Source organism: Hirundo rustica, chromosome 11 (genome assembly GCF_015227805.2).
Source record: "Hirundo rustica isolate bHirRus1 chromosome 11, bHirRus1.pri.v3, whole genome shotgun sequence".
Lineage (NCBI taxonomy): Eukaryota > Metazoa > Chordata > Aves > Passeriformes > Hirundinidae > Hirundo > Hirundo rustica.
In genome coordinates, this window is record NC_053460.1 from 13,707,385 (window position 1) to 13,734,549 (window position 27,165).

At 41.4% G+C, this 27,165-nt stretch overlaps 1 protein-coding gene across 1 annotated transcript; it reads right to left on the minus strand.

Moving 5' to 3' along the window:
- Positions 1-425: 425 nt before the first annotated feature.
- On the minus strand, positions 426-26,850 carry GPT2 (glutamic--pyruvic transaminase 2). The gene is made up of 11 exons (XM_040075482.2): positions 25,664-26,850; positions 15,512-15,601; positions 14,653-14,761; positions 10,950-11,083; positions 8,769-9,012; positions 7,966-8,045; positions 7,270-7,406; positions 6,404-6,578; positions 5,472-5,627; positions 4,347-4,459; positions 426-3,133 (listed from the first exon to the last, which is right to left on the minus strand). The coding sequence occupies exons 1-11, from the start codon at positions 25,988-25,990 to the stop codon at positions 3,043-3,045; spliced, it is 1,656 nt and encodes a 551-aa protein (XP_039931416.1). The 5' UTR covers positions 25,991-26,850; the 3' UTR covers positions 426-3,042.
- Positions 26,851-27,165: the final 315 nt, after the last annotated feature.

A 27,165-nucleotide genomic window follows, 5' to 3' on the forward strand; every position in this document is an offset into this window, starting at 1 on the left:
CAAGATAGTGTTGCTTTTTAAATTTAATCTCCTACACGCCATGTAAGAAGTTTTTTAAAAGGGAACTGACAACACCAAACAAACCCCTCACCAAAGCTTTCAGGACACAGCTGATCAGCCTCAACTGCCTGGCTGATCCTCTCTGGCTTGCTTGACTCCTGGTTACAACTCCTTACATTACAGGATTAATTACAAGCATAAACTTGCCTAAGACCATCTCTATTTGCTGTTCTGCACTGGTAGGGGAAAGTTTTGTGGTAGTAAGTTGGACAAATGTCAAGTCCATAAACTGGAGTGATGCAGAAATTAATGATCTGGTACATGGGTACTAAATATTAGTAAATAATGGTTTGAACATTGGATTTAAATGTGTCATAGTGCAATCCAGCTGGTGTTGCTCCAGTGACATAGGAAATGGAGAAGTATTACCATTTTTTTAGCATGTTCTTTATTATTTGGAAGTCTCATACATCTGAAATACTGTTATAAGGAGCACCTGGAGGAAGATCAAACCTAGAAGCATGCATTTGAAAGGAAGGATTGTCTGTCATTAATGGAATATTTCAAAGACATGGAAAACAAGCCTTTTTGTCTTAGGTTTACAGGATTGTTCCACAAAAATGCACATTAACCTTATCACAATACATACAAATATTGTGGATGGACAATAGAAATCACCACCCTTCCATATGAGATGAATCAAGAACAAATTGTTATCCCTTATAATGTCAGAAACAGAAAAGGCACCATAATAGAATGTTTAGAAAAAACTCAGTTTATGCCATTATATTTTGATTCAAAAGTATAAGAATTGCTGTCCCGACTTAAAACAAAAAGCCTTTCACACCTGTAAATTATCATTATAAACTTGTAAATATTTACATTTTTTCCAGAAGTATCAGGTGCAAATGCAAGGCAAATATAAAATCTATTGACTTATTAGATTACAAATACTACCCCATGAAAAAGCTGTAGTTACAAAAATATAAAAAATATTCTAACTCCCATTGTTAGATCGTAGTTTCAATCTACACTGCATTAAGAGTGCAAAGCCAGATCTGATTTGGACACATTCCTAGAGCAGGAAAGTGCTGTTTGTCTCATTTCACATCATTATTCTGACCTCCTCCCACGTTTTGCTATCTGGGTTTGTTTTATTAGTGCATATTAAGGATGCCAAGTGGAGAGTGCTGACAGGTTGTATTTTTCAAGGGATGGTAGCAGCCTAAGTGTTCTCAGTGTGCTCTCCTCCCAGAAGTGCACTGCTCTGAGGAGAAAAACAGATTTTTTTTTCCCCAATCCTCCACAGCAGCTTTGCGTAGCAGCCATGCCATGTTCATCCATAACTTGTGACCCCTGGCAAGTGATTGAGAGGAATGAATTCTTCTCACAGGCCTCAGTAAGAAACTGTGAGAAGCTCACCCAATGCTCATGCTGGGTCACAGACCGGGGCTGCTGTGGCAAGGAGTTATTGGCAACATCTCACCTTCCTCACATGATAAATTGGCACAGGCTTATCTGGATGGTGTTTCTCTAGCCCTTGGCTTTAGTAAGCTGGATCAGCACAGGGTGTTGAACCAGCTGCAACAGCAGCCTCACAAAGTGCTAGTAGATATTAAAGTGAGTTTACTTCTAAATAAGTACTTAAAATTAATGACTAGATTGAATGTGATATTCTTGATGAATGAACTCTGTAAATGCTGAGCTTAAGCCTGACAAATGCTAATGCTTTCACATCTGAATACTGAAAGCTCTGTTCCTTTAGCCCTTTATCAGAGCTAGCAGAAGGTGTCCAGCTTCCAGCTCTAGAGGAACAGAAGCTGTCCTTTGTTTTGCAGGGAAGCTGGCAGAGATTAGTGGAGTTGCTCAGCTGTACTCCTAGATAGCCACCTTGTTCAGCTGGGCTTTGAGAAGCACTCGGGATCATTCAGCCAGCAGTAGGACTGTGGAAGATTTAAGTGTCAGCTGTACTATCATTATCTTTATGCTTGGTGCAGAACATTTTCCTTTAAATACCTTCCCCTTCATTAGAAATCAGCCCCAGCATTTCTCCTGGTAACATGTCATTCCTTGGAAGTTCCAGCTGGATTTTGGCCAGCTAGAGGGGCTGTGTGATGCTTCCCAACAAATGTTGCCCACAGACAGAGTGGTTCTGAAAGGGCTGTGTTTTACCCTACATGAAAGGATTGGCTGTACTCACATCTGCTCTGGGACAGTAACTTACTCTGTTCCATGTGTATAAAAGATGTGGGTTAACAGGAGACTCCTGGAGTTGTTATGGCAGGAAGTGTTCAGTGCTCTCATGCTGGGATCATGTGTTGAATAGCACAGGAAGAAGACTGTATTCCTTATTATGTTTCAGTTTCATAAAAATATGGTTCAAGCAGACACCACGTTCACTCCTCTGATCAAAACTGTATATTCCATTCCAGCTACTCTGGGATGGCAGGATTTCTTTTCAGCAGAATTTCAAAGGTATCAGCACACATCTGCTGACGATTTCTTTAAATAAGCACACTGTCCCTACATGCTTGATCAGGCTGGGAGAACTTAACAACAAAAACAACAAAAATTAAACCAAGCAATACCCATAATGTAGGAGTTTGGATTTTTGTTTAGTAGAATTTTAAGATGGGAAACATATTCCTACCTAAACAATTGAACTTGGCATTTCCATTTTGTAAAAAAAATCCACATGACAGTAGTAATTTTAATGAGCAATTCCCTTTTCCAACCTATTGAGTCAAAAGTTCACAAATGTAACTTTCAATCAAGGCACAAAAACGTTTACTGACTCTTTCTTCTCACCGCTTTCTTCACATTCTTCCCCTTCCCCTTAAAAAAAAAAAACTTGGTGTAACAATGTCATCTGCAGCAGACATAACTTTAATAGTCCAATGAGTTGTAGCAGTATCTGGGTCTGGTTCTATCTATTTTGAATTTAGTTAAATTAGATAAACAGCACATTCTCAGCACATCGTTGTTCGTTGTCTGCATTTGCCTTGAAGGGGAGGGGATGAGGGGGGAAAAGCCACAGTAGTTTCATGCATATTTTTCAAGAAACTTTATGTGGAAGTCTTTCACTTTCTCCAGTAGGATCTTCAGCTTCTCTACTGGAGGAAGAATGGTCATTCTGAAAAATAATATTTAAAGAAGTAAAAAACCCCAACCCATATTGTCTTTAGAACCAACTAAACTGTGGCTTTTGCACAGATCTTAATTAATCTTAAGGCATAGCAAGTAACATGTTAAGGTTAACATCTGTTTGGATGTAATTCTCTCATTTTTTGCATTGATACTTTAATTGAACTATACTATAAACTAGAGAAATTTGTTTCTATTGGTTAGAATACAGGAATTCAAGAACTCTCAAGATCATCAGTAAGAAATACCAGCAACTCAGTTTCCACCATTGGGCAGTTATGCCAAATTATACCCAGTTTTTGAGCTTTAAGAATTGAGTTATGAGTAAATGTACATTTTTTCTTTAATTGAAAACTGAGTTCAGAAGCATTAAAACAATGCACCATCCCATTCTGCATGTTTTAGTCCCTTTTTCCCTTCTTCTGCATACCCTGAAAATCCCGTGGGGTATGGATGCCAGGCTGTGTGCAAGACCCACAGAACACAATGGTTTTCCCACACTGGTGTAGGAATGGATTCTCTAGCTTTTCCTGGAGCTGTGTGTACTCAGGGATCTGACCCAGCTGGCTGTGCTGCAGAACTGTCAAGGCTAAAGATACCCTCTGCTGTGTTGTTTCAGACTGAGGAAGACTAAATTCTATGATAAATTCTAGCTATCAGTGGCTTGGCTGGAGCAAAATTCTGTTTATTGGAAGCAAAGGCAACAGTTTTGGTGTTAGAATATTTAGTTCCACATCTTGTTTTGGTAAAGTTATACAGAGTGTTTAAAGAGCAGATTTATAGGGAAGAGAGTGCATTTTTCATGCAGTTTCTCCATATGGAAACACAGTTTAGGCCCCTCCTCCCCCCAAAAGAATACAGGGCATTTTTGTAATTCCAGAGCCAACTTTAAAATTGAAGTCTATTGTCTATTACTAAAGTCTGTTACTATTGTTTGTATTCCTGGAGAAGGCATCTCAAATGCCAGTATGGAAAAATAGAATAAAATCATGCAAGCAAGCTGTGAAAACACCATAAAAACTGGTATAGCTCATCTAAGAGACCAGATCTTTGGCCTTGCTGTCAGTCCACAGAACTGTCCAGTAGAAACTGAGACAACATAAGCTGAAATAAAAATCCTTGTATTCAGTCAGAAGAGAAAGAACTGGGATTGTACTTTGCTTACTACTGCTAATTTGCTTTTAAACAAACAGAAATTGTACCTGAAATGGTAGGTTCCTTCTCTCTGGCCAAATCCACTTCCAGGTACAACACATATTCCAGTCTCTTCCAGAAGTTTCATGCAATAGAACATGTCAGGTGCCATTTTATGAGCCTAAGGGAATGGATGCCTTGGAATTACTGAAGTCAAAATATTCCTAATATTAGAATGATTTTTTTTTCCCCTGAAACTTAATGTTATATTATTAGTTCCTTATTCAGTTTATTAAAGAAGATGAGGAACAATTGCTAATGGGGCAGTTCACACTGAATTAAGTAACAGTACTTCATGGAGGAACAGGGCTGAAGAACTTACAAACAAACTCACTTCAAAAGAAAGGGTTTAGGTAATTTTGTTATTCCCCTTGACTTGCTTGTAACTTTTGTCAAAAGTCTGAAAGTTGTACTTGGAAAAATCTAAGGCACTGACATTTGATAAGATTAAATTAATTTGAGAACTGTGTGTTCCAGTTCTGTTGGCAGTTACTATTTTTTTCCCCCAGAATAATCTGCTGCCTAGGAGGTCCCCTGATTAATAATTATGAAAAGTTCTTAAATATATACAGGTTATATACCTAATCAAATAAGCAGCCGAAAAACAGCCCTATTTTTGTTCTCAGCTGTGCTAATAAAATTCCCTTTACAAAATGAATATTAAAAAATAGGTTTCAGAGCTCTACTTAGGAACAGAAAGACTTATCATTTATTAACATAGGTTACTGTCCCAAAGGCAAAAAGGTGAAATTTGTCCGAAAACCTCCAGCCCTCTTTCCCATTCCTGGTGAATGGGGCTTCTCTTGTAAGGTCAGTAGCACACTGCCACTCACACATGCTGGTCTCCTCAGCCCAGGAATGTGCAGCAATTTGGAACTGCACAGGACCAGCTGCTCGTGTGACTTAAACACCAACATCCCTGGGGACACTCTCAACCTGGGAGCCTTAGCACAGGGATGAAATGATCTGTTCTGTTTTCCTCTCTTCAAATAAAGGTCATGTTCTATTTAAGATCATACACGGCCCTTGAAATACTGCTTTTGTACTCCATCTCTGGAATCAAAGTTCATCAGAAGTGGCAGGCACAGGTGAGAGGAGGTTAAAATGGATTGGGATAAGAATGACTGACTGACCTTTGCTTCTTCAATGGCTTTGGAAGGAATAAAGATCCGTGGGAAAGCGTACATAGCTCCTTGAAGGGGGTTGCAGTGAACTCCTGGGATCTTGTTAAACAAGTCTTCTGTTAGTTTGGCTTTTTTGGCAAGATTGTTCAAAACAGATTCCTTCTCCTGTTTAAAAGGAAGGTGTTCAGTTGGACACATTTCAAGTAGCAATAAAAACACCAGGAGAAACAATGATGTTTCGAAAGGGCTTCCCCAAATGAAACACTGGTAAGGTTTTGGTGAGCTGTTAGAACAAACCATGTTCCAAATTCCAGGTGTGCTCTTAAAAGCTGCAGTGCAAAAAGGCTTTAGCAGGGTACAATTACAGTGTTGCAGACAGATAATAACCTGCAGAAGTCTCTATCTGTGTGCCCTCTTCTTACAGTCTTCTTCCTCAGCATCCACTTCTGGCTATTTTTAGAGACGGTGTCAACTGAACCTTTGATTTGACTTGATAATGTAATATCTTAAGCCAAACTCAGCTTCATTTTTACAAGTGAGAAATTATATGTATACTTTAATAGAGATTTTCATGTTGCTCAGTATATAGAGGCACTGGATATTTAAGAAAAAGATTGATTTTAAAATTTAATTTAAACTTATTTTCCTGTTTAGATTTTAGTAGCAGCAAATCGTATTTAGTAAACCTTTTTTATATTAAACACAGGAAAAATGTTGAATGTATCGTCAAGAAAGCTGATTACATAATGCCTTCCTAGTATTTTTAAATGTCCTACTGAGTTAATTCTCAATACAGTGCATAGTTCTGTAAATTGATGTTAATACCAGATTGTCCAAGGAGAAAGGAAAGAAAACTCTTTGGTCTCTGTGCATAATCTGAGTTCCCAATATTTAGGATAGGTTTGGGAAATGCACAAAACAACAAGCATGTTATTGCTGACCTTTATGAACTGTGCATAAGATTCTTCTCCAGGTACTGGAGGATTCACCACAATATCCATGGCTGCTTGTCCTGAGACTGGAGGACAAAGGCGAACAGAAAGCAGTTTAATGAGCTGTCCTTTAATTTCTGGGTGCAAGTTTATGACCTCCATGTAACCTCCTCTGTAGCCACATCTGTGACAAAGTGAACAGAAGTAATTGGTTAACCACAAGTCTATAAATACAGCAAAACAATGAAAATGACCGCAGAAGTGGAAAGACAATTGATGAGAATCTCACAATAGGTAAGATACAGCTTGTTGAAACAGCTGCCACACTGATAATGGTTTAAGATGGAGCTGCATGACATGTCATTATGTCCTAGTATCCCATACAGAGATAAAGGTGGACATGCAGCTTCCCTGGCAGGCAAGTTAACAATTAACATGGATCTTTAATCTTCAGAACAAGAGGATATGGCTGTAGCAGCATACATTTAATCCAAAAATTTCTTTTTCTTCCATCTCCTCCTCCCCAAAACAACCAAACCCCAACATTTGTAATATCCCAGTGATACATGAGCTGTTCCCTTGAATGTTGGAGGCCAATTTTCCTTTATCACAGGTCCAGATTGGGACTGTAGGATTTCACCTTTGTGGGACTGAGGCATTAGATGTCTGAAATAAATACGCTTATTATTTGGTACTTTGAAAACCACTGAGTTAATCCATTACTCCGAGCTTGTTTTTCTTTTCTTAATAGTCTTTAGTTAAAATTAATAGAGGATTAATTACGGTGGATTACCTTCAGGTCAGTAATATGAAAGGGCTGTCCAACCAGATTAATGAGGAAGATGAAATAAAAAAAAAAACTAAATCAGACTTACTCGCCCATGTATCCCTTAGAGGTGGAGTGAAAAGAGGCCAGCTCAACATTGTTATAGTACTCGGGTCCCATCTCATACAGAATCTTTTTGAAAGAATGAAACTGGCATCCTTCAGAGTACACATTGTCCTGGTAAACCTGAACAGTCAGAAGACATTAATGTGCTCTGTTCCCCCAACTGAGGATAAAACACGGCCTTTTAGAGAGGCAGATCTGAACTGAAGAAACAGTGCTTACACTCAAAACTTAAAAGCTGTTAGAAGACACAAGGTCCTTTGTTAAGTAGTAGTTACTGTAATGATACTTTTTATCTGATGTGACCACACTTAAAGGCTGGGCCTTTGGAAGAACAGTGAGCTTCTTTGTATGATTGAACATTTACTTGTATGTTTCAATTGATTTTTCTTCTGTTTCTTCCATTTGAAGTAGTCTGAGCACCATGTAGGTTTTTAGGTCTGTTCCAGCAAAGTTCTTCCTTGTGTCCCCTACGCTTTCTCTCCAGTCCAAACCCAGATCAAGCCACCTGTTATATTGAGCCCTTGATATTAAGAATCTTGCATGTCTGTTCATGTCTTAATATGATAACAGAGAGTCTTTTCCCTGTACTTAAAAAATACCAACACCACACGTGGAACAAAATTATACCTCATGTGAGTACTCAAAGCTGTGCTTTTGAGAGAACAGATTATTCCATTACCTCATCAGCCAGAAGAAAAAGTTTCTCTTCCCAAGCGAAGTGTATCACATCCTCAATGCACTTTCTGTTTTGCACCTGTCCTGCAGTTTGATTTTTAAAGCAAGAAAAGTTAGACACACAGATCTTTTCACCCACACCTACTTAGATTACCAACTTTTCAAGAAGATATCCCTTTTCCTCAGAAAAGTGCTATTGAACTTTAGAATTCAGTTCACTAAGTATGTAATTAAGGAGTATTTTGGGAAGAATTATGGTACAAGGTAACTCAGTCTATCTCAAGCAAAGGGAGTGTGAGATACAGTAATGAATCAAGGCCTTATTGAGAGTACTGTGTGTATAGCTAATCACTGTAAATGCTCACATGCATGATGGTTAGGGGGGAGCTAGCTTCTCACCAACTAACCTCAACTACTCTGCTAAATTCTGAGGGAGGCTTGCCACTGAGTTCTGAGTTACTACAGTCATTGCCTCTCAGAAGCCAAAAGCCTACAGGCCATGCCAGAGGTGAGATCTTTCCTAAAGTGACTGAAAATCATTCCACAAGTCTGGAAAACTTCAGTGGAAGCAGTGGCTTCAAATGGGATTCAATGAAGTGAATCTGCTCCCTCCTTTGTGGAGTTCCACGATACTGAAAATATGTTTCTAAAAGTAAAGCATACTGTCCTACTTAGAGCACCTACCAATCTCTGGAATTCAGCTTGACATATTTGATGTGTGCTTAGGATTTGCCTGCAATGTCAAACGAATGAAAAAGGAAAGAAAATGGTGTTAAAACCTCTTCATTAAACAAAATTCCTACAGACCTGTGGGATTTCCAGGGTTGATGATGCAGAGGACTTTTGGATTGCAATATGCCTTAGCTTCATTCAAGGCACGGCGAAGTTCGTTCACATTTAGAGCCCAGCAATTTTCTTCATCCAAATAGTAGTTCACCTGGATAGCATCCAGTTCAGAGATGGCTGCTGAGTATAAGGGGTACTGGGGTATAGGAATCATCACTCCTGTTCGGGATTTGCCACCTCCTGAAATCAGGATCTTCAAAATTGCCTGGGGAAAAAGTAGGAATTAAAAAAATCAGAAAGGTCATGTACCAGAATTAATAATACTCTGGAATAAGTTACTAAACTTCCTTCCATAAAAAGTGTAGAGTTAAGGTGGATTTCTCTCCTAGAAGCAGATAGTCAAAGAGAATTATTTACTTCAAGTTGTTACTGGCTGAGTGAGGATGGTCTAAGCTTAATGGAATCCTCTCATGTCAGAGCTTCCAAAGATTGTGCCTGATCAACTGCAAAATTCAGGAAAAACATTCTGAGCACAAGGCTAGAGGGCAAATTGGAAACAGGAATATCAAGATCGTGATTTTTCTGCTGTGCTCTGTTGTAAGCAAAGAAGTTTAAGTAGTTCTTGCTCATTGCCTTCCATTCATTTTATCTCATTAACCACAAGAGACCAATAAATAAAACCAGAAATTAGAACTGGGGCCTGTGCAGATTCTCTCTTGGAACAGAGAAACCTGTTTCACATTAGGAGCAATTATGTTTTCATTTTCAAGTAACAGAACAGACCAAAGTCTGCATGTCTTGGGATGAAAATAAAGTCATTCATACGTAGCTCATGCCCAGAAGATACAGGCAGAAGGGTGATGTTTGTGCTAAGGTCAGTCCAGATAATTTCCTTGTGCCCAGGGTCTGAGTGATGTGGAGGCTTTTTACATGTGAATTAGATAAAACAGCACACGAGGGGCAGGAAGCAGAGAGATTTCTTGCCTTAATAACCACGAAAGAACTCTGAAGTACAGGTGCAATCAAAGCAAGCATCCTTATCAGCATGTAATTGGCATCTAAACCCCAAAATATCTTTTCTCTCAGCAGCAGTTCCCTTTAGTTTCTTTGTGGTTCTAGTACAAAATCTGCTGTTCTGTGCCTCTCATCACATACTCAGCTGCTAAGCTAATGATTTATAATCAACATAATTTTGTACCCACCACTAGTTTAAAAATACCAAGCATCCAAAACATATAATCAGGACCAAATGCATATTTGAAAGGTCCTTAACACCCTCTCTACCCTGAGGTGTGAAACACTAGTTGTTTTATCTTTAGAAGGGCCAAAGAATGAGACTCGTTATAGGGCTGACTTTACATCAGTGGTGAAATCAAATCAGCACGGTGCAGGTGAGATGTGCTGCGCTGCCATTCCTGACAAGCTGCCAGCGTCAGAAACTCTGGGAAGCCAATTGACTGCAGACCTCTGGAGAGCTGCTCCTGCCGGATCATGTCATCCTGAGCTCTGCCACTAGATGTCCTTTAAAAAAGCGCCCTCACCACACACTGGCAAAGGCGGCCTTTAGAAAAGCTGCTCTTCTATCAGCAAATGTGTCTGTAAGGGAGCAGTCTATCTGATAGAGACTGGTATTCCTGTCTTAACTAAGGACCATCTTTGAACCTTGGTTGAACCCCAAACCTGAAGATTTTCTCAAACAAACTAAAATACACAAACAGAAATAAATCTTCGGGATTTTCACTGGCATTGATCTGCACTAGCAGAGTTTACTTGGGAGAAGAGCTGAGACTTCTCACCTCTGAGGTCATTCCCTCTTCCCTCTGCCACCGACTGATGCTCTCTAATCTTCAGCGTTCCTGTGTCATAACCACTGAGAACAACCATTATTTAGTCTGAATGCACTGAATCTTCTAAATTTTAATTTAGGCACCTGCAATTTCATATTACCTTTACAGAAAGGTACAGTTTAATGTATACTAAAAGACTGTGCACATATTTTTTAGCTGGCTCCTGACATTCACACAGGGGGTTCATTGGTTTGTTCACAGTATTGGATATTCATTGAATGTGGCTTCAGTATCTGCCAGACCAAACTCACAGGACTCTCTGAGACCAGAGGTTCAACAGGGATCTGTATTTGAAGAGGTAACTGGTAAGCTACAGTTTGTACCAAAAAGGGACAGGTTTCATTTTAACACTTACAGAAATGCCATCACTTGCCCCAGTGGTGAGATAGATGTTATCTGGATCTGCAGGAACCCCTCCATCTCTTCTTTCAATATATGAAGCAACATCTTCACGGATGCAATTTATACCTTGACTGGCAGTGTAGGATCCTGTGAAAGATACAGAATGAGATGAGAATTGAGTGCAATGTACGTTAGATTTTCTGTATGCTAGCAAAACTCCTGAGCTAGTATTGTATGGAGTAGTTTGTATATATGAGCCATATTTATATGGATCCCCAGGATGGGTTTGCTTTTTTTTTTTCCACTGAGAAGGAAAGGGAGCTGATTTGTTCATAAAACAAAAGAACTGATTTGAAAGTAGACAAATACAATAAGTATCACTAAAATACAAAACTAACATAATGGATTGGTAAAAAGTGTGATTGCAAGCCAATTTTGCAAACTGGGACAGCAATCCCATTTTTACTACCTTTCACTTGCTTTCTTTATGTTGAAGCACTCCTGAATGTAAACAAACTCCTATTTAAGTAACAGGAACAAGGAACAGAGGTAGTATGTGTAATAGAAAGGAAAGTAACTTCTTTTAATCCATGATAAATATAAGAGGTTTATTTGCAACATGAAAATAACCTATTGTTTTCTCCCACAGTCTGAAACAAAAAAAATCCTAAACTGCTTCTCTCCTTCCCCCACAGCATCTCCCACAGCCACTTTTCAGCAGAAATGTCTAGAATCACCCCAATCTCATGTGCAGTTTACAGAGCACAACTAATAACTGGAAATAAAATGGGATGTTAGATGCCTGTGTGCATTACTGCTGAGAATGTGTAACAAATAAAGAGTAAAAACAAGCCTAGGTCAAGGTGAGGAATGAATTCAAGCCATGAAGCCTAAGACTGATGGAGAAAGAAGTGACAAGTGTACAACTATTTTAGAACACCGTCAGGAAGCTACAGAATCTTCTTTGCTTGTTGGGTGGAGTGGAATAATTACGCCTGACTTAACTCAGTTATCTGCTAGTAGTCTGCCTGGTGGGACTTCTGTGAAGGCACGATTTCAAAAGACAGAGAACCTTTGCAAGTGCTGCACAATTGGTCATTCAGGGCACAAAGTTCCCCGATGTCCTAAACACTTACTTTTACAGGACTAGAAGTTATATTGGGTCTGTACAAGGGTCTTTGACCACAGCCAGGAGGTTGCTGTGAAGGGAGGAGAACAAACCTAAGCTGTCATTCTGCCTTGTGCTCCACTGGGTGCTGTCCTACCACTCTGAGGATATACAGAACATCTAATTGCATTGTACTTCTACACTTGATTATACTCCATTGATGGCTTTGACCAGAACATGTGTTTGCACTGTGGGTTGCAAATAAAGAAACCCAACCCAAAAAGCTGCATATATTAAGTATTTTTATATACAGGAGAGATGTCTCAAATGTCTGGAAAGATATGCCAGTTATCCCACATGCAAAGTAAGCAGTGTCAGTAGAATCCCAGAGTGTTTGGACACCAGGGAAGCTGAGGACACATCTGAGCCTTCATACACAGCCTGGGAGTAGCGACACTCAAAACCACGAGTTGGGTTTTGCCAAATGAGTGTTCACTGGAAGTGAGGGTATTCTAGTTCACTTCCAGAAGAAATTTCATATTCATATTAACTTTACAATTAATCCCTTTAAATAGGCTGGTATAGATATGGGTGCAACACTTCAAATGGCTTTGAACATATGTAGTGTGTTCGATTGACAAATTTGTTGAAAAATAAAGTTTTGAAGACAACACAGTGGGGCCAGTTTTTAATCTTTGGTTTTTCACAAGAAAGACAATTTCTCCTTCTCAGCCATGAAGAGAACAGCAGTTAAGTTGTCAGACTACTAACAAAATGATAGGGGTGACTTCCATTCAGCTGCACGTCCCTGTGCCTCTGACTGTGTGTTTTGGGATGCTGTACGGAGGCTGATGAGCTCCAGAGGCCAGGAGGAGGGGCTGACACACCGTACTGGAGACAGGGAGGCTGGAGAAGGGGCAGAAACCAGTACAGCACATCAGTAAAGTCTACAGTGCTTTTAGTTGTCAGGAATTTAGAGGTACAGTTGTCCTTGTCATAAATAATTTCAAGATTAAAAATCCATTTATACTCCAGTTACTTACAGAACCTCAATTTAGCCACTGAAATTAACAGTGTCCAGAATTATCTTCTTATTTGAATACTGCATCTGTTTCAAGCCTACTTCCTCAGAATCGACTGAGCTAACCGAAATTATGGGAAATGTGTAATCTTCTGAAGAAAAGGAACATATTTCTGAAATATTATGCAAGGCTGAATTCCTGACATTTTCCTCGAACATCGGGCTGTGGTGTCCCACGCCACCGTGCCCTTAAGGGGAAGGGAGCACCAAACGCCACGACTGATCATTCTGAGAACTCCTTCCACATCCCTGAATTTGAGAATCACTACAAAGCAAGACTGAGTCAAAATTCAAATGTATCCCCAGTAACTCCTATGTGCCAACAGTACTGTGTGGATTTATTGTTCCAAAGTAAGACAGGAAATGGATTTGTTGAGCTAGAGGAACTTCTCAGTTTTGATAAATGTGATTTTAATGGTCTACATTAAAAGACAAACCAATGCAAAGATGATGAAGATAAAATACATTCTGTATTAGGCAGTGTTGTTAGGAATAGTCCAAGCTTGAAATACTGCTAATACAATCACTGTTTATGTTTTGTTTATTTTATTATATTTTGTTCATTTTATTATATTTCACAGCACCTACTCTCAAAATATGCCAGTGCAAATAGGCACTGCAATCACAAAGATTAAGAAATATGCCAATTACTGTAATAAGTAGTCAGAAATGTCACTGTTTGCCTACTTGAAAGAGGGTAAGTGTGCCAGATTCTTTGCTGCACCCAGCAACTGTAGCAGTATCTGCAGAGTAGAAATTCTCATGGCATTTGCCAGGTACAGGTAGGCAGCACAGTCACTAGATGAGAAAAAAATTGCCTCTTCCATTTCCTTACTACTGAATATGCAAAGTTTGTACTTATGTGCATATGACATGTGCACTCTTGTAGGAAACAGCGATTGAAGAACAGAGCTCTGTTGTTCTTTCAAAAGTTATTTTACCTTGGACAAGTAGACACCTTCAGTCAGGTAAAAGACTATCACCTTTCAGCAGTGTAGCTTTGCTTTTGCACAGGATTATCACCTTGGTACCTGAGTTTCTGATACCCCAGAAAAAATACTTGAACTGATGGTTCAAAATTAAGATCCAGGAGTGTGCACTGGGTCAGCTGAGATGGACATATATTGTTTGTTGACACCAGCATTACAGGGACAGTGGACTCCTTGGCAGAAAAACAACTGGAGAAGGTAAAACTGTAAAAACCTCTACCCAGTCTTAGCAGGAGACACAGAGCCCCGGATTAAAAGATATCATACCAACAGAACAGAGCCTCATTAGTATTCTCTGCCACTTTCCTGGTACAAAAACCTCTCAGCATTCCATTTAGAGTTATGCTTAGATGTTATTGTGGCAAGGGCTCCTTAGATGTATAACCCTCACCTTCTCCTCTGTGACAAGTCCCACCAAAAATTTGCACCATTGGTCACCACCTGCAGGTCTACAGTGCAAACCTGCCCCCATCAGGTGCAGTTACTGAAACCACCTTTGTTGTTTCCACCACCAGGAGCAACTGGAACAGAGCCTTACCTAAGCTGTTTCCTCCACAGCCCTGCAAGATCCGCCTGGCACGCTTTTTGGCGTCTTCTGGAAAGCTCGGGCTGTCCAACAGGTTTGGGTATGTACACAGGGCCACTACCTGCAGTGCCAAGAAAATGCCAGTTGGCCACTTTTCAATGGTTATTTTAAGTTGATGATATTATGTTAACTTTCCTTGGAAATGAAGATCACAAACACTGGCTAATTACAAAACTGGTTATTGGTGAAGAGTTTGTAGCTGGTTTTTTTAAAGGGTCTTACTCACAGAAGAGAAAAACTCTCTGAATTAGCATTGTTAAAATGGAGGATTTTACATGAGGGTGTGAGGGATGCTCAGTAAATAAGATAATACTCATTTTAACATTTGTGTTTTAGAAATAATATACAAATATGAATTCTGTTGTAATCTTTCCTGAAAGTTAACCTACCAATTAGCTTGCCCAGAGGTACAATGTGCAAAATGAGACGCAGTACAAGTAGTTGAACCCAGCTACGTGCAGATTTCAAAGTATTTTTTCAGATGAAGAAAGGCTTCTGCTTTTTTCTTTAAAGAGAACCACCTCCTTTCTTGAAGAGCATTATTGATAATGAATGTGCTGACTGATAACACAGAAGTGGCAGGAAAAAATATGGGTGGGGAATGATATGGAAACTAAGGAAAGCTACTGTGTTAAAAGAGGACAATCAGCAAACAATAGGACTTTCGCTCAAAAATGAACATTTTTAACTCTTTACAAAATAACTATTTTAAATCTAATTGCATCTAGGGAATAATTTATACTAATACCTATATCAGACAGCTTTAAGGCATTCTAATAACAAATGAATAAATATTTCATAGTAGTCTTACCTGACGGAGGAAGGTGATTGGTCTCTGTCCCATTGCATGTGCATCTCCAATGTTGGCTTTAATCACTTCAGTAAAAGGTTTTTTGATTCCCTAGAAAAGCATCATTCAGAATGTTTTGTTAGGGTTGAAGTAGAAGATTCTTTTTTAGTATCTGTCATGTGACTGTAACTAAACAGTGCCTGATCTCAGGACAGCTACAGTGTTTAATGTAAAGCTTAATGCATTTCTTACACAATACTGCATTTCTTATACAGTACTATCATTTACTGCCAGTAAATTTTAAATGGTTTACAGAAATTGTATTGACTGTGACACATTTTTAAATGATAGGCTGGCTTTTATTTTTCTGCTAGCTGGAAGTAAAAGACTGACTTGGCTGGAAATTAACATTTGAAGTAGAAAAGATGAAAAAAGGCATTTCAAATTGTCTGTATTAGAGCAACTTCTTTGAGAGACCTAAGAGAGGGATGGATCAGTCAAGAAGCTAAAAAGACTTGAGGATGTTTGATAAACCACCAACAAAAGGAACCTCAAGACCTTTATTTCTTTCAGAGCAAAAACAGTAAAGATACTGCTTGCTTATTTATTTGATTCTTAGATTAAATACTCCTTGTATGATGACCCCACTTTTCCCCATAGAGATGTTTCACAAAATATATCATAGTGAGGCTCTGTGTGATAAACACCAGAAATGCTTAATAATCACCATGAATATTTAAAAGCTTCCTAGTCTCCAAAATCTGAACAGCCAGCCATTTTTCCTGTGGGAAACTGAATGCATCATGAGAACACAGGGAAAGAAGTTAATGAATGTTGATTAGCAATCAGAGGTCTTTAAAAAAAAAAAAAAAAAAAGGCATTAAAAAGGCAAGGAACTGACTGGTTGAAAAAAACCACCAGTTGTTTAAATAAAGAAGAATAAGTGAGAGAGGCAATAATAAATTTAGAGTTGTTCTAATGTCTATTTCAGAGATAGTAGGGAGGCATCCTAACAGCGACAGAATTGTCATGTGGACTAAGGAGCTGCAAAATCAAACTGATTAGTTTTCTGTAGAAAATCACCTCTAACAACTTGCTCTGGGTATGAACTCAAAAAGCCTCTTCCTGGTCCATGTCTTTACAGCCAATTACAGGATTTGGATATAGAATATGTGGCTGGACAGCCTTAACTAATTTTTGCTATTCCACCATGCACTACGGTGTTGGACTTCAATGACACACCAGAAGCCAGATGTGCAAATAACAATAATACAGGTAGTCACTGGGGTTACAGACTTCCAGGTATGCCAAGATTTGGAGGTTTAAGGCTGCACAATCCCCAGTGCCCCACTCATGGATCCAGTCCATCATATATCTGAGAGCCTTTATTTGTTGGGGTTTTTTTTTCTTTTAAAGTTAAATATAGAGCTAGAAACGGCATTACAACCAGACAATTGGGCTTACATGATCCTGACTGAAAAGGGTCAGTCTTACATGGCCTTATATTTAGCAGCAATTTAAAAAACAAAAGTTCCCTTAAAATAATTGAAAGTGACACACTGAGTCCATCAAGTCATTTGCATTTATGCTTGTTGATCTAAGAATTCCCCAAATTAAGAGCCACATTTCAGCTCTAAATAATGAGAAAAGAGAGATGCCAGATAGACATTACACTTACCTGAGGCTGAAGTTTAGTAATTTAGGAGTAATGTAAACAGCTAAAAATGTGTTCTTTTCAATCTATCTGGGGTCCACTGACAGAACACTGTTTCATTCTAATTACAAATAAGTAGGAAGAGAAAGGTGTATGTAGAAAAAGAACAATTTCTATTTCCTTGAAATGAAGAAAAATTCCCATATATTTTGGTTGCATTTGGTCCTTACAGCAAACTGAATCAGTTTCACTAGATTTGCAAAGTAATACAAATCTGTTAAGGAATATGGATGATACTTTCTTTGCCTTAAGTTAGGCAGTCTGAAAACACAGCAACATGAAACAGAAATACTCTGATTTATCAGATTAAAACCAAAACAAACCAACTACCTAATAATAGAAATACCTTACATTAGACAAATTAGATTTTTTGCTCACAAATACTATTGTGTTCTGCAATAAAAAATAGCTGCTTCTTTGGTTGGTGAAATGCTGAAAGGTACCTGGCATTTTATAATGTACTTTTGGAGTTTACATAGTGGTACAGCCTTTCAAACAAAGGTAACAGAACTTTTTGGTGCCTATGTCTGGTTTATCATAAGTAATGTTGTAGTTTATTGGCATTGATGCCATTTATATCTTTACTAGGGCCAACTCAGTGTTTTTGCCATCACTGCAAGTATAGAATCATCACCTACTCCACAAACCTCATACTCCCTCTGCTTCTCTAATGATGGATCTGGAACAAATAGTAAACCATACACAATAGTTCTCTCACCATAAAATCTTGTTAGTGAAGGAATGCTGCATTTTCTGTGTGGTACACACAGTTCCCACACAGGCTTACAGGCCCATAGTTCTCTTGACTAATTTATATTTCTTGGGCTCAGCTACAAGAGCTGTTGTCTTTTTTGTCTTACAAAAGAGAAATGCTCTTAAATAACTGGAGCCTTTTTCTTCCCTGACAACAAGTCAAATATCAGCAATTATTTAGAACTGCCTTCCTGAGTCTTGCTATATCCTCTCCTAGTGAAATCTGTACAAAAATTGCTATGGCCACTTAGTATTTTTCGATTTCCAGTCTCTCTATGGAAAAAAAAAGGAGTATCAGAAGTTGTTCAGATTTAGTTTAGAAAGAAAAGTTCTAAACAAGTTCTTAAAAAAAAAAATTAAATAGTTATTTAGAACAAAAGCTCCCATCTTACATTTCAAAAATAGGAACAGAAAACAACGACAGGCAAGAACAAGTGCCGAATGTTAATGGGTCAAAGTGTCAAAGCAGGGCTATCAGAAGCTGGCAGCAAGGGAAGTGTAGACAGTGCCTGCGACTGCAGATGGGCTCAAGGCAGAATTCTGCTCAGATCCTTCAGACAGAGCAGCATCAGTCACCGGCCACTTGTGCCAAGGTTTCTCCAGTGGTGATGGCTGTGGGTATCCAGGGGGAGGGTTATGTCAAATACTTTTTGGAAGGTCCGTGGAAAGATCTGTATGAAAGGAGGAAATGTGAATGTGATGTTGATAACCCCGATATCAAATTGTAGAGCAGCAGGAAAAGGGTTGCAACAGGTCATGGATTTACTTCACTGCAGAAGGCTAAGCAGTCTTTAACCATGTCAGCAACACACCTGAGCCGAGACAAGCCATGTCCCTGCAAGCCCAGGAACACGCAGGGGGAGCAGGAACTGGGCCACTGGAGTTGTTTTGCTCTCCTCTAGGGATCCCCAGCACACTTGCCTGTGTCTCATCCCCTGCCTCTCTCTGGGTGCAGGCAGGATTGCAAGGTGTGCTCCAGAGGCAGTCTGGCTGCGTGGAAGCAGGCAGGGCTCTGCAAAAGGGAAGCTTGCATAACAGGAGCTCTAATAACAAACTTGTGAGAAGTAAGTTCAAGATTGAGTCTCCTGCCTTGTGAAGAGGTATAAACCACATCAAGGAGGAGAAGCAATGCCCAGCCCTACAAAAGCAAGCTCTGTTCCAGCCTCCTGCCTCGGCGGCACCTCACACTGTGCTCACAACGTGATTCAGCTCCAGCTCGGAACAAGGCCAGGCTCCTGCCACTCTTCTGACAGTGGCAGCAAGCAGATTCATGATTGTAGCCCTTTTTTAAAGCTGTAGAAGCTATTTTTCACTTCCACATGTAAAACATGTACTGTCTTTTTGTAGCCATCTTCTGGAAAATGAAAGGATTTTAATGGAATAAAAGAATCTTCCAGAATTTGGAATGTGCTCTTTGGAAATTGCTTCCTTCAACAGTTATTTCCCTCTCTGCTCTTTTTTGAGGAAATGGATCTTTTATGAAACTTGATGAAACCTGAAGCAAGCCAGCCACAATTACTCTAACAACTGTATCTAAATATTACACGAAGTCGGAAGAACGGATTTTTATACATGAACTAGAATTCATTGGTGTAAAGTCAATACAAATCTTTATGCAGTTAACCAGGTTTGGGGAAGTTTCCTCTTCCCTAGATATCCCCAGAGCCTGAGGACACCCATCAGGAAAGGAGAACAGTATGAAATGATAAGCTATTTCTCAAGGAGAAAGTCACGACACAAGAAGTGTTGGGAGAATTCCTTGGTCAAAACAGCAATGTGATGCCAGAACATACACCACCCCAAAGAAGGACCCTGAGGGCAGTGCCCTGCCAGGAGCTGCTCTGTCTCTTAGTTTTAGTGTACCTGGAGGTTCCCTGTACAAAGTTCCATCTGACGGTGCTGACAAACTGCAAAACACCACTGTGCCCAGAAAGAGTGAAGAAGGGTGCAAACCGCCCTGACACTGTCTTTGTTAAACCTTCAGCAGATTTCAAAGGAAAACCATCAGTCTGGAGAGAGCATGTGTGGATTTGGTAATGACAGCAGGAAAGAATTGAAAAGAGTTCCCTTAAGGAGGCCATGAAAACGTGAGCTGCTTTTAATCCCAGAAGAGAACCTTGGTATTACAGCTACTTCTGAATTTCAGAATTTGCCTGCTCCTGGCTGCTCCCAATTGTTTAATTTTCATTGCCACTGCTTTGTACCTCCTCTTGATGGTTATCAGGCAATAACATCACACTATGAAACACTGTACTATTTCCTTGAGGCTCCTTTTGCTGTGACTTGCACAAACAAGCTATACAATCAGAGCTGGCAAACGCAAACATTTCAGCATAGCTGAGATCTACGCTGTAGTAGCCAAGGTGCTTGCTTGCTTTTTTTCCCTCCTCCTCTCAAGAGGCCAAGAAAGCACTGCCCAGAGGCCCTTAACTAATTGGGACCTGAAGACCTGAATTAGCTTTTCAATCTTTTTATTAAAACAGCTCACAGCAGAAAAATAAACCTGACCTGCTTACCATGGAGTAAGGCTTTGAGTTTGTATTATGCTTGTGTAATTCAAGCAGACATGAGCTGTTTTGGGGAGGGAGGAGAAGGCAAATTCTGAATTTTTGACTTAGAATGGCAGTGATGACTCGCATGCCCCCCTCATATCACATGAGAAAATCACTGGGGCTGACCATTAATTGGCAGATCTGATTCAGAGATTACAGAACAGGACTTGTCCTCATGTTACTTTTGCCTGACACTTTGATCAAAGTGGATTTGCATTCAGAATTTTTGCCTATATAGATAAAGCACTAGATTTCATAACAGAATTAAATGACAGAATTAAAATAATGCTCATTAGAAAGTGATCAGACATTAAGACTCTCTTAACTTGAGTTATTGGAAAAGGTCTATTTTAGAATAAATTTTGCTAATGTATTCAACCAGAAAATATCAAAAACTGGATTCTGTGGGTTGTGAGTTTCTGAACACATAATTTTGATAATTGCACTCTTGAAACCAGTTTTCTTTCACCTTCCTCTGCAGTAGTTTTTGCCCTCTTAAAAACCATGGGTTTTACTACAGATTCACTTATGTATGCAACATGTACAGACAACTGAGGAACAACAGTTCTGTCTTAATGAGGTCAGATGCTCTTGCCTGGAAGATACTTTCTTCGTGTGCACACAGTCACGTATTCAAAGCAGAAAATTATAGGATGGTAATTTAAGCTTAACATCTTTCATTACTGGGTGTACCAGTCAATCTTGTATCTTTTTCTTGGCATGTTAAATTATATTTCTGCATGTCATTGTCTAAATTTTGTTTTATCTTTCCAGAACTCCCAGGGACACAGTCAACTCACATTTACAATTAAGGCTGGATTCTAAGTCAGATTTTTTCTATTCAATTTAAAAACCTGATGAATTAGTGAGGAGAAAAAGAAAAAAAAAAAAAAAAGCTCTACAGTATTACAAAATACTTTAGCAGAAGCTGCCTGAGATTTCAGCTACCTAAGCAGAAGGATTTTGGTAGTTTTATTGTCTAAATAGCAATGTAGGGAGTGAACAAGTGGCTTGAATAAATGTGAAACAGGAACCTATTTGCAAGAGTTACGGAAATGAAAAGCGTGGGCACAGGAGGTGAATGTACAACCTTTTCACTGTAAAGGTAACAGCACAACAGGGGCTTCAGTGTATAGAAACTGTATAATGCCATTGCAGACCCATGGCTCCAGGCCCAGGGTTGGGATGTGTTACACACCTGTGCTGTCTGAAGGAACTTCCTACATGCTACCAATACATCCCTGCACGCCATCCCTCTCGTCCTTTCCACCCTGCAATTCTCCTTCAGCAGCTTGAAAGTTTGGAAGGACCTTTGTGCCTTGCACTGAGCCAGGCACTGCTTCCAACGTTACCTGAGCTGACCTGTGGGTCCTGAAATGCTGTTTAACATCCACACGCTTTGCAAGGAGATGTGAGGCAACTTAACCTAACACAAAACTTGACATTATGGAAAAACCAATCAGGAGTTGGAGAGAAAAGGAGAGTATAAGTGAAGAGAAATTTCAGAGTAACAGACAGATATTAAGGGATTTTCCATAACAAGGTCAATTAAAATTAGCATGAATGCAAAGCAACAAATCAGATGTGTGTCCTGCCCGTGTAAAGATAAGTTAGTTTGTTACTACTGATTAGGTAAAGAGAAGGGCTCTGTTCAGAGATTGCATTATTCTTGCATTGAATTTGTATTCAGGAGCAGTTTTGTAGCCTGAAATGTAATTAAAGTCAATACTTGATACCATGGCCATCTGTTAGCAAGTCCACACAAAGGGGGTAGAAAAAAGATCTTATTTGATTGAGTTCTATTTAGAGTGTAATCATTTATTAAAATATGCCTGTGTTCTAGCTTGCTTTAAAAAGTTGCCAGAAACACCAAGGACAATGGTTGGAATCAGTTCTTTCTGTCATCTTAGTACACCACAATCAGCTGATTGCTACCAATAGCAAAGAGGAAGAGAAAAAGGATTTTCATTTTCAAAGCATGACACAATTTCAAAATTATGAAAAAAAGGTTCAGGAAAGTAATGCAATTACTAATCTTGCATGAAGATTTCCATCTTGAAAGACTTAATATAGATAAAACCCCAGATTTTCCACCTAGATGAATACAGGTCGCAAGCCAACAAAACTTGTGAAATCCAGGTACAGCATGCTCCACCTCTATTGAGCAATCAATCTTAATCTGCTTTGAGTATTTTACTTGTCACTTACACTGGCTTAGTCCCAGGCACACGAGCTGAAACTAATGCCTTATTTTAATATATATTTTTTTAAGGAATGTCCCTTCAGTTGTCCAGTCAGATACTTCTTGAGTAAAGTTTTAGTCCTTATTTCTGTGTGCACTGTAGAGTTACAGCTCCTGTTGTGATCATTTGCATTTAATACAGAGAAACAGCTAGTGCCAGAGAGAATAATAGAGGAGCTGCTCTTTGGGATGTGAGACAGCAGAACAAACCTCAAGGCAGATGAAAGCTTACGCTGCACAAACAGCTTCAAGTAGCTGTTTTATAGTCTCCATAACAGCTGTATGAGTTACACAAGTATGAAGAGTAACTGAACGGAACCAAGTTTAAACAGGGAGAGCCTCTATCACATCTGATTAGACAATGGCTGCATTTAGGGTGCTTTTAGCTTAGAAACAAATTACCTGAAGGCATCTGGGCAGAACAGGATAAATGCAGATTTACTGCCATTGCTTCACCCCTGCCTGGTTTTGTTACCCCCAGCCACTGCAGTGCTTCCACCTCATACTGGAGAGCCTGTGCTCTCCTGCCTGTGCAAACCTCCTTCCCCATCAGATGTAGAAGAGCTGTTGTGGGACAATTTTTGCTGTCAGTGAAGAGTGGCCATGGATCTAGAGATGCTGTGGGGCATCCCCTTCCTCTGTCAACCACTTCAGCCTCTTCTCTTTATCCAGCAGTGTTAATTCTGCTGGCAGTGCCTGGCCTAATTCTGTGAGCTTAGAGTGAGAGGGTTGGAAAAAGCTGTGCAACTTAATAAAAAGGAAACAAAGAAGTGCCATTGATGTGTGAGCACACAGAGTTAAATTTCAGACACACATGCATGCAAAAAATAGACAATTAGATAACCTATAATTTTTCATTTATAAGGAACCCAGGTATTACTCAACACTGTATGCTTTAGCAGACAGCTTGATTAAACAACAGAATGAATAACAGTATTTTTATCAGAAAAGCAAAGAGGAATGAGTAACTAGACAAGTGTGGAAACAAGTATTTCTCTAAAGTAGTTCTGCTTCCTTAAGTTGATTAGTGTTCTGTGCAGATACTCTGTCCCTACTTTTGCAGTAATTTTGTCCTCTTTCCCTGCCATCTGGGAGGTTTGTTTGCCTTACTTGTGGCATAGTCACCTCTAGGAATGCTGGTAGCCATTATCAATGGCAAACATTATTGCATGAGACTGGTTCCAGGAAAAAAAAAAAAGAATGGAAAATGCCACATAAGTAGGCACAACACAAAACTGACATAAAAATCTTTTAGTAAAGTGATTGGCTACGATTTGCTGTTACATTTTTTCAAAAGTGCACAGTAGATTTTTCTCTCTGCCAGTGATTCAGCTGGTAACTGGAGTAAGCAGGGGAGCTGGGAGGAGTTTGTGAAGGGCCTTTTATATTTGTTTTGTCAAGTAATATCTCCTGCTCTGTGATGTTAACTTGAAAACAAACATACTCAGTGAGAACACTGGAAAATTTTATACTTTGGAAAATGCATCCACTAGGGAACCTAGTTGCATAAACACAATGACACCTTTATAAACAAGTTTTAAGGCAAAAATCAAAACAGATGTTCCAAAATTAATTATCCATCACCACTCTAAAGTTTTAAAGTGAAATTCTAAAAACAAAACAAAACAATTTGTAATAATTATTGACTTATACATAAATAGATGCATATACTACAGTGAACTGAGAACATGGTTTACCTTCTAAAACAAGGGAAACCAAGTAACATGCAGACCAGAGAATTGATCTCTTATGGTTAGAATTGCTGTAGCACTTTTTTGTTCAAAGCACTTTACATGAAGTAATGAAATAGTCTTGCAGTACCTGTAATAAGATATTAGAAAGACTCTCTAAAGCAGTGACAGCAGAGAATAATATCTAAAATTACAGAAAAACCACTCTCCCAGATCCTTTATTCAAAACAAAAATGAGTCCTTGTGATGAGAGGGGAAGCTGTGGTTTGAATGTTAGAAGCAAAAAGCCATGACTGTATTGCTAAGGGGTTTTAAAAATCTTTTTTCCAAGGAATAAGAAAGAAACGTGAAGAAAAAATATAAGCACCTACTGATTTGGATGCTTTATTTAGCACATACTGGCCCAGACCCTTAGGATCTGCTTTATTATCTGATCCGCCAAAGAGTCCCAACCACCTCCAACTTTGGGCAGCGTTACTGAGCGTTTGTGCTCTGAAGGTTTGTCCTCAGGCACCTCAACTTCTACAACTCGAAAAAAAGGAGCACAAAAGGTGAAAAAAGGTGATCTCCTCGGACGAGCCAGAGCGGCGTTGGGTGAGGCTGCGGAGCAGTGCGTGGGAGAGCCGGGCCAGCTCACCTGCCAGCAGCCCGGTGCCTCCCCGCCCCGGCCCAGGCAGGATCCCCGAAATCCTCACCAACGACTTCAGCGCTCTGTCAGCATGATGAAAGCTGGTCACTCACCCCCTTGTATAACACAAAGGCCACGGGATTGCAGCAAAGGGTCAAAGTGGCCGGAGAAATGTAAACACTGCTTTATGGGGATGTCCCGTATCTGCCTTAGGCAGCCAGTGACACAGACAAACAGAAGCCGGCCAGCGGGTTCCTTTGTTTCGTGCCTCTGCCGCCTCCCGTGGGAAGGGGCGCGGGCCCGGGGGTGCCGCAGCGGAGCGGGGCCGGGGGAAAGGCTGCTGTGCTCCGAGAGTTTTGAACTTGGTAGGAGGCACTGCAGCGGCACTCGTGGTGCCTCCCGCTTTCCCGACGCTTCCACACGGTCACGTCTCAGCCCCGCGGGGTGTCACGTCCCCGCCGAGCCCCGCGACATCCCAGCCGGGAGCGGCGGCCGAGGAGGGCTCGGGACAGAGCCGGTGCGGCTGCGGGGAGCGCGCCCTGCCCTGCCCTGCCCTGCCCTGCCCTGCCCTGCCCTGCCCTGCCCTGCCTCACCTTCCGCAGCTCCTTCTCGATCTCCCCGGCTTTCAGAACGATGGGGCCGCGCACAGCGTATTCCACCGCCTTCACTTGCGGGTTCATGGACTCCAGCGTCAGAATCTTCTCCCTGCTCGCCTTCTCGTTGATCTTCACGGCGGAGGGCTTGGCAGCGCTGCTCCAGCGCATCGCCCCCTCCCGCCGGGGACCCCGCGGCTGCCGCCCGGCCGCCAGCGAAGCGGCGCAGCGCAGAGCCATGTCCGTCCTTCCGCCCCGGCAGCCCCCCGGCCCGCGGCCGCACAGCCTCGCCGCAGCTTGCCTGGCAACCGAGACAAACCGATGCATGGTCGCTCGGGTAGTTCCCAAAGCCGGACTAAGGATACGAGCGCGGGGGATCGGTGTATTTTGTAGTCGGAGCGGGGCGCCAGTCAGATGCACGCGAGCAGGAGGTGCAGTCAGGAAAAATGCCGAAAGCTGGCACAGCTACACGTACACGCTCGATCCTCTCATGTCCAGATCCCGCAAACTTAATTGCGACGGATACAGCTGATCTTGCGGTGTTGCGATGCCATCACAGGAGCAGTAGATCCCACCATTGCATCCGAACAGCGCTGCAGCCCCCTGCCCCGACAGAAGTGCCGGCGCTAGTGCTCTGGAAGAGTCCCGGGCAAACCCATCCCTCTCCGAGCCGGCGCTGCCCCGGCCCCGGGGCGTGCTAAGGTGCGATTGCACCAGCCGGGCTGCGGGCGCGCTGCCTGGCGGGGGCTGTAGTCCCGGCTGCGCCTGCCCACGGCATCAGGTGATGGGCAGGGAACTACCGCACCCAGAGGCCTCCCCGGGCCGCTCCCGCATTGTCTGCAGGGCGAGGCGCGCTCCCGCTGCCGGAGATGCCGGGGGAGCCGGGGTCAGGGCAAGTCCGGGGGATTTTCCTAAGGGAATGGCAAAAGCAAGCGTTCTCGGCGCTGGGGAGCGCTTCGCTGCCGCTCGGAGCCCGCGGTGCCGCCGCCTGCCCGCGCACAGAGCGCTCCCTTTGTCTGGGCGTGCTTTTCTGCGGTGGGTGCGAGAAGCGCAGCGTTGCCCACGCCGACTCTCCTCTGCCGCGGGGAAAAGGCCGCCTGCGCTGGTTTCGCAGCCCGGCGAGCCGCTGGGAATGCGGCGTGGGCTCTGCCCTGGCTCACCTGTTGCGGGGCTGCTGGAGAGCGGCTCCGGAGCCGGGCAGGCAGCGAGGCGGGACGAGCGCCAGAGCCCCGTCCCTCACCCTGTCACTCTGCCAGGGGAGCTTTTGCTCCTGATCCTTGCCTCCCGCAGGAACAAGCCGGTCGTCTTTCACAGTTTCCTCATTGTTTCCAGATGATGAGAATGTTTTTATCTCTCGGGTTCAGTTCAGCTTTCATAGCAAAAGACTGGAGGTCTGCCATGAAATACAACAGCAGGAGAATTCAGGGGAGAGAGGGGTAAATGCTCTCGTTCTTGCTGCCCGTGGGGAGGAGAAGGCCCTTTTTACCCGTCCTGGGTGCCCA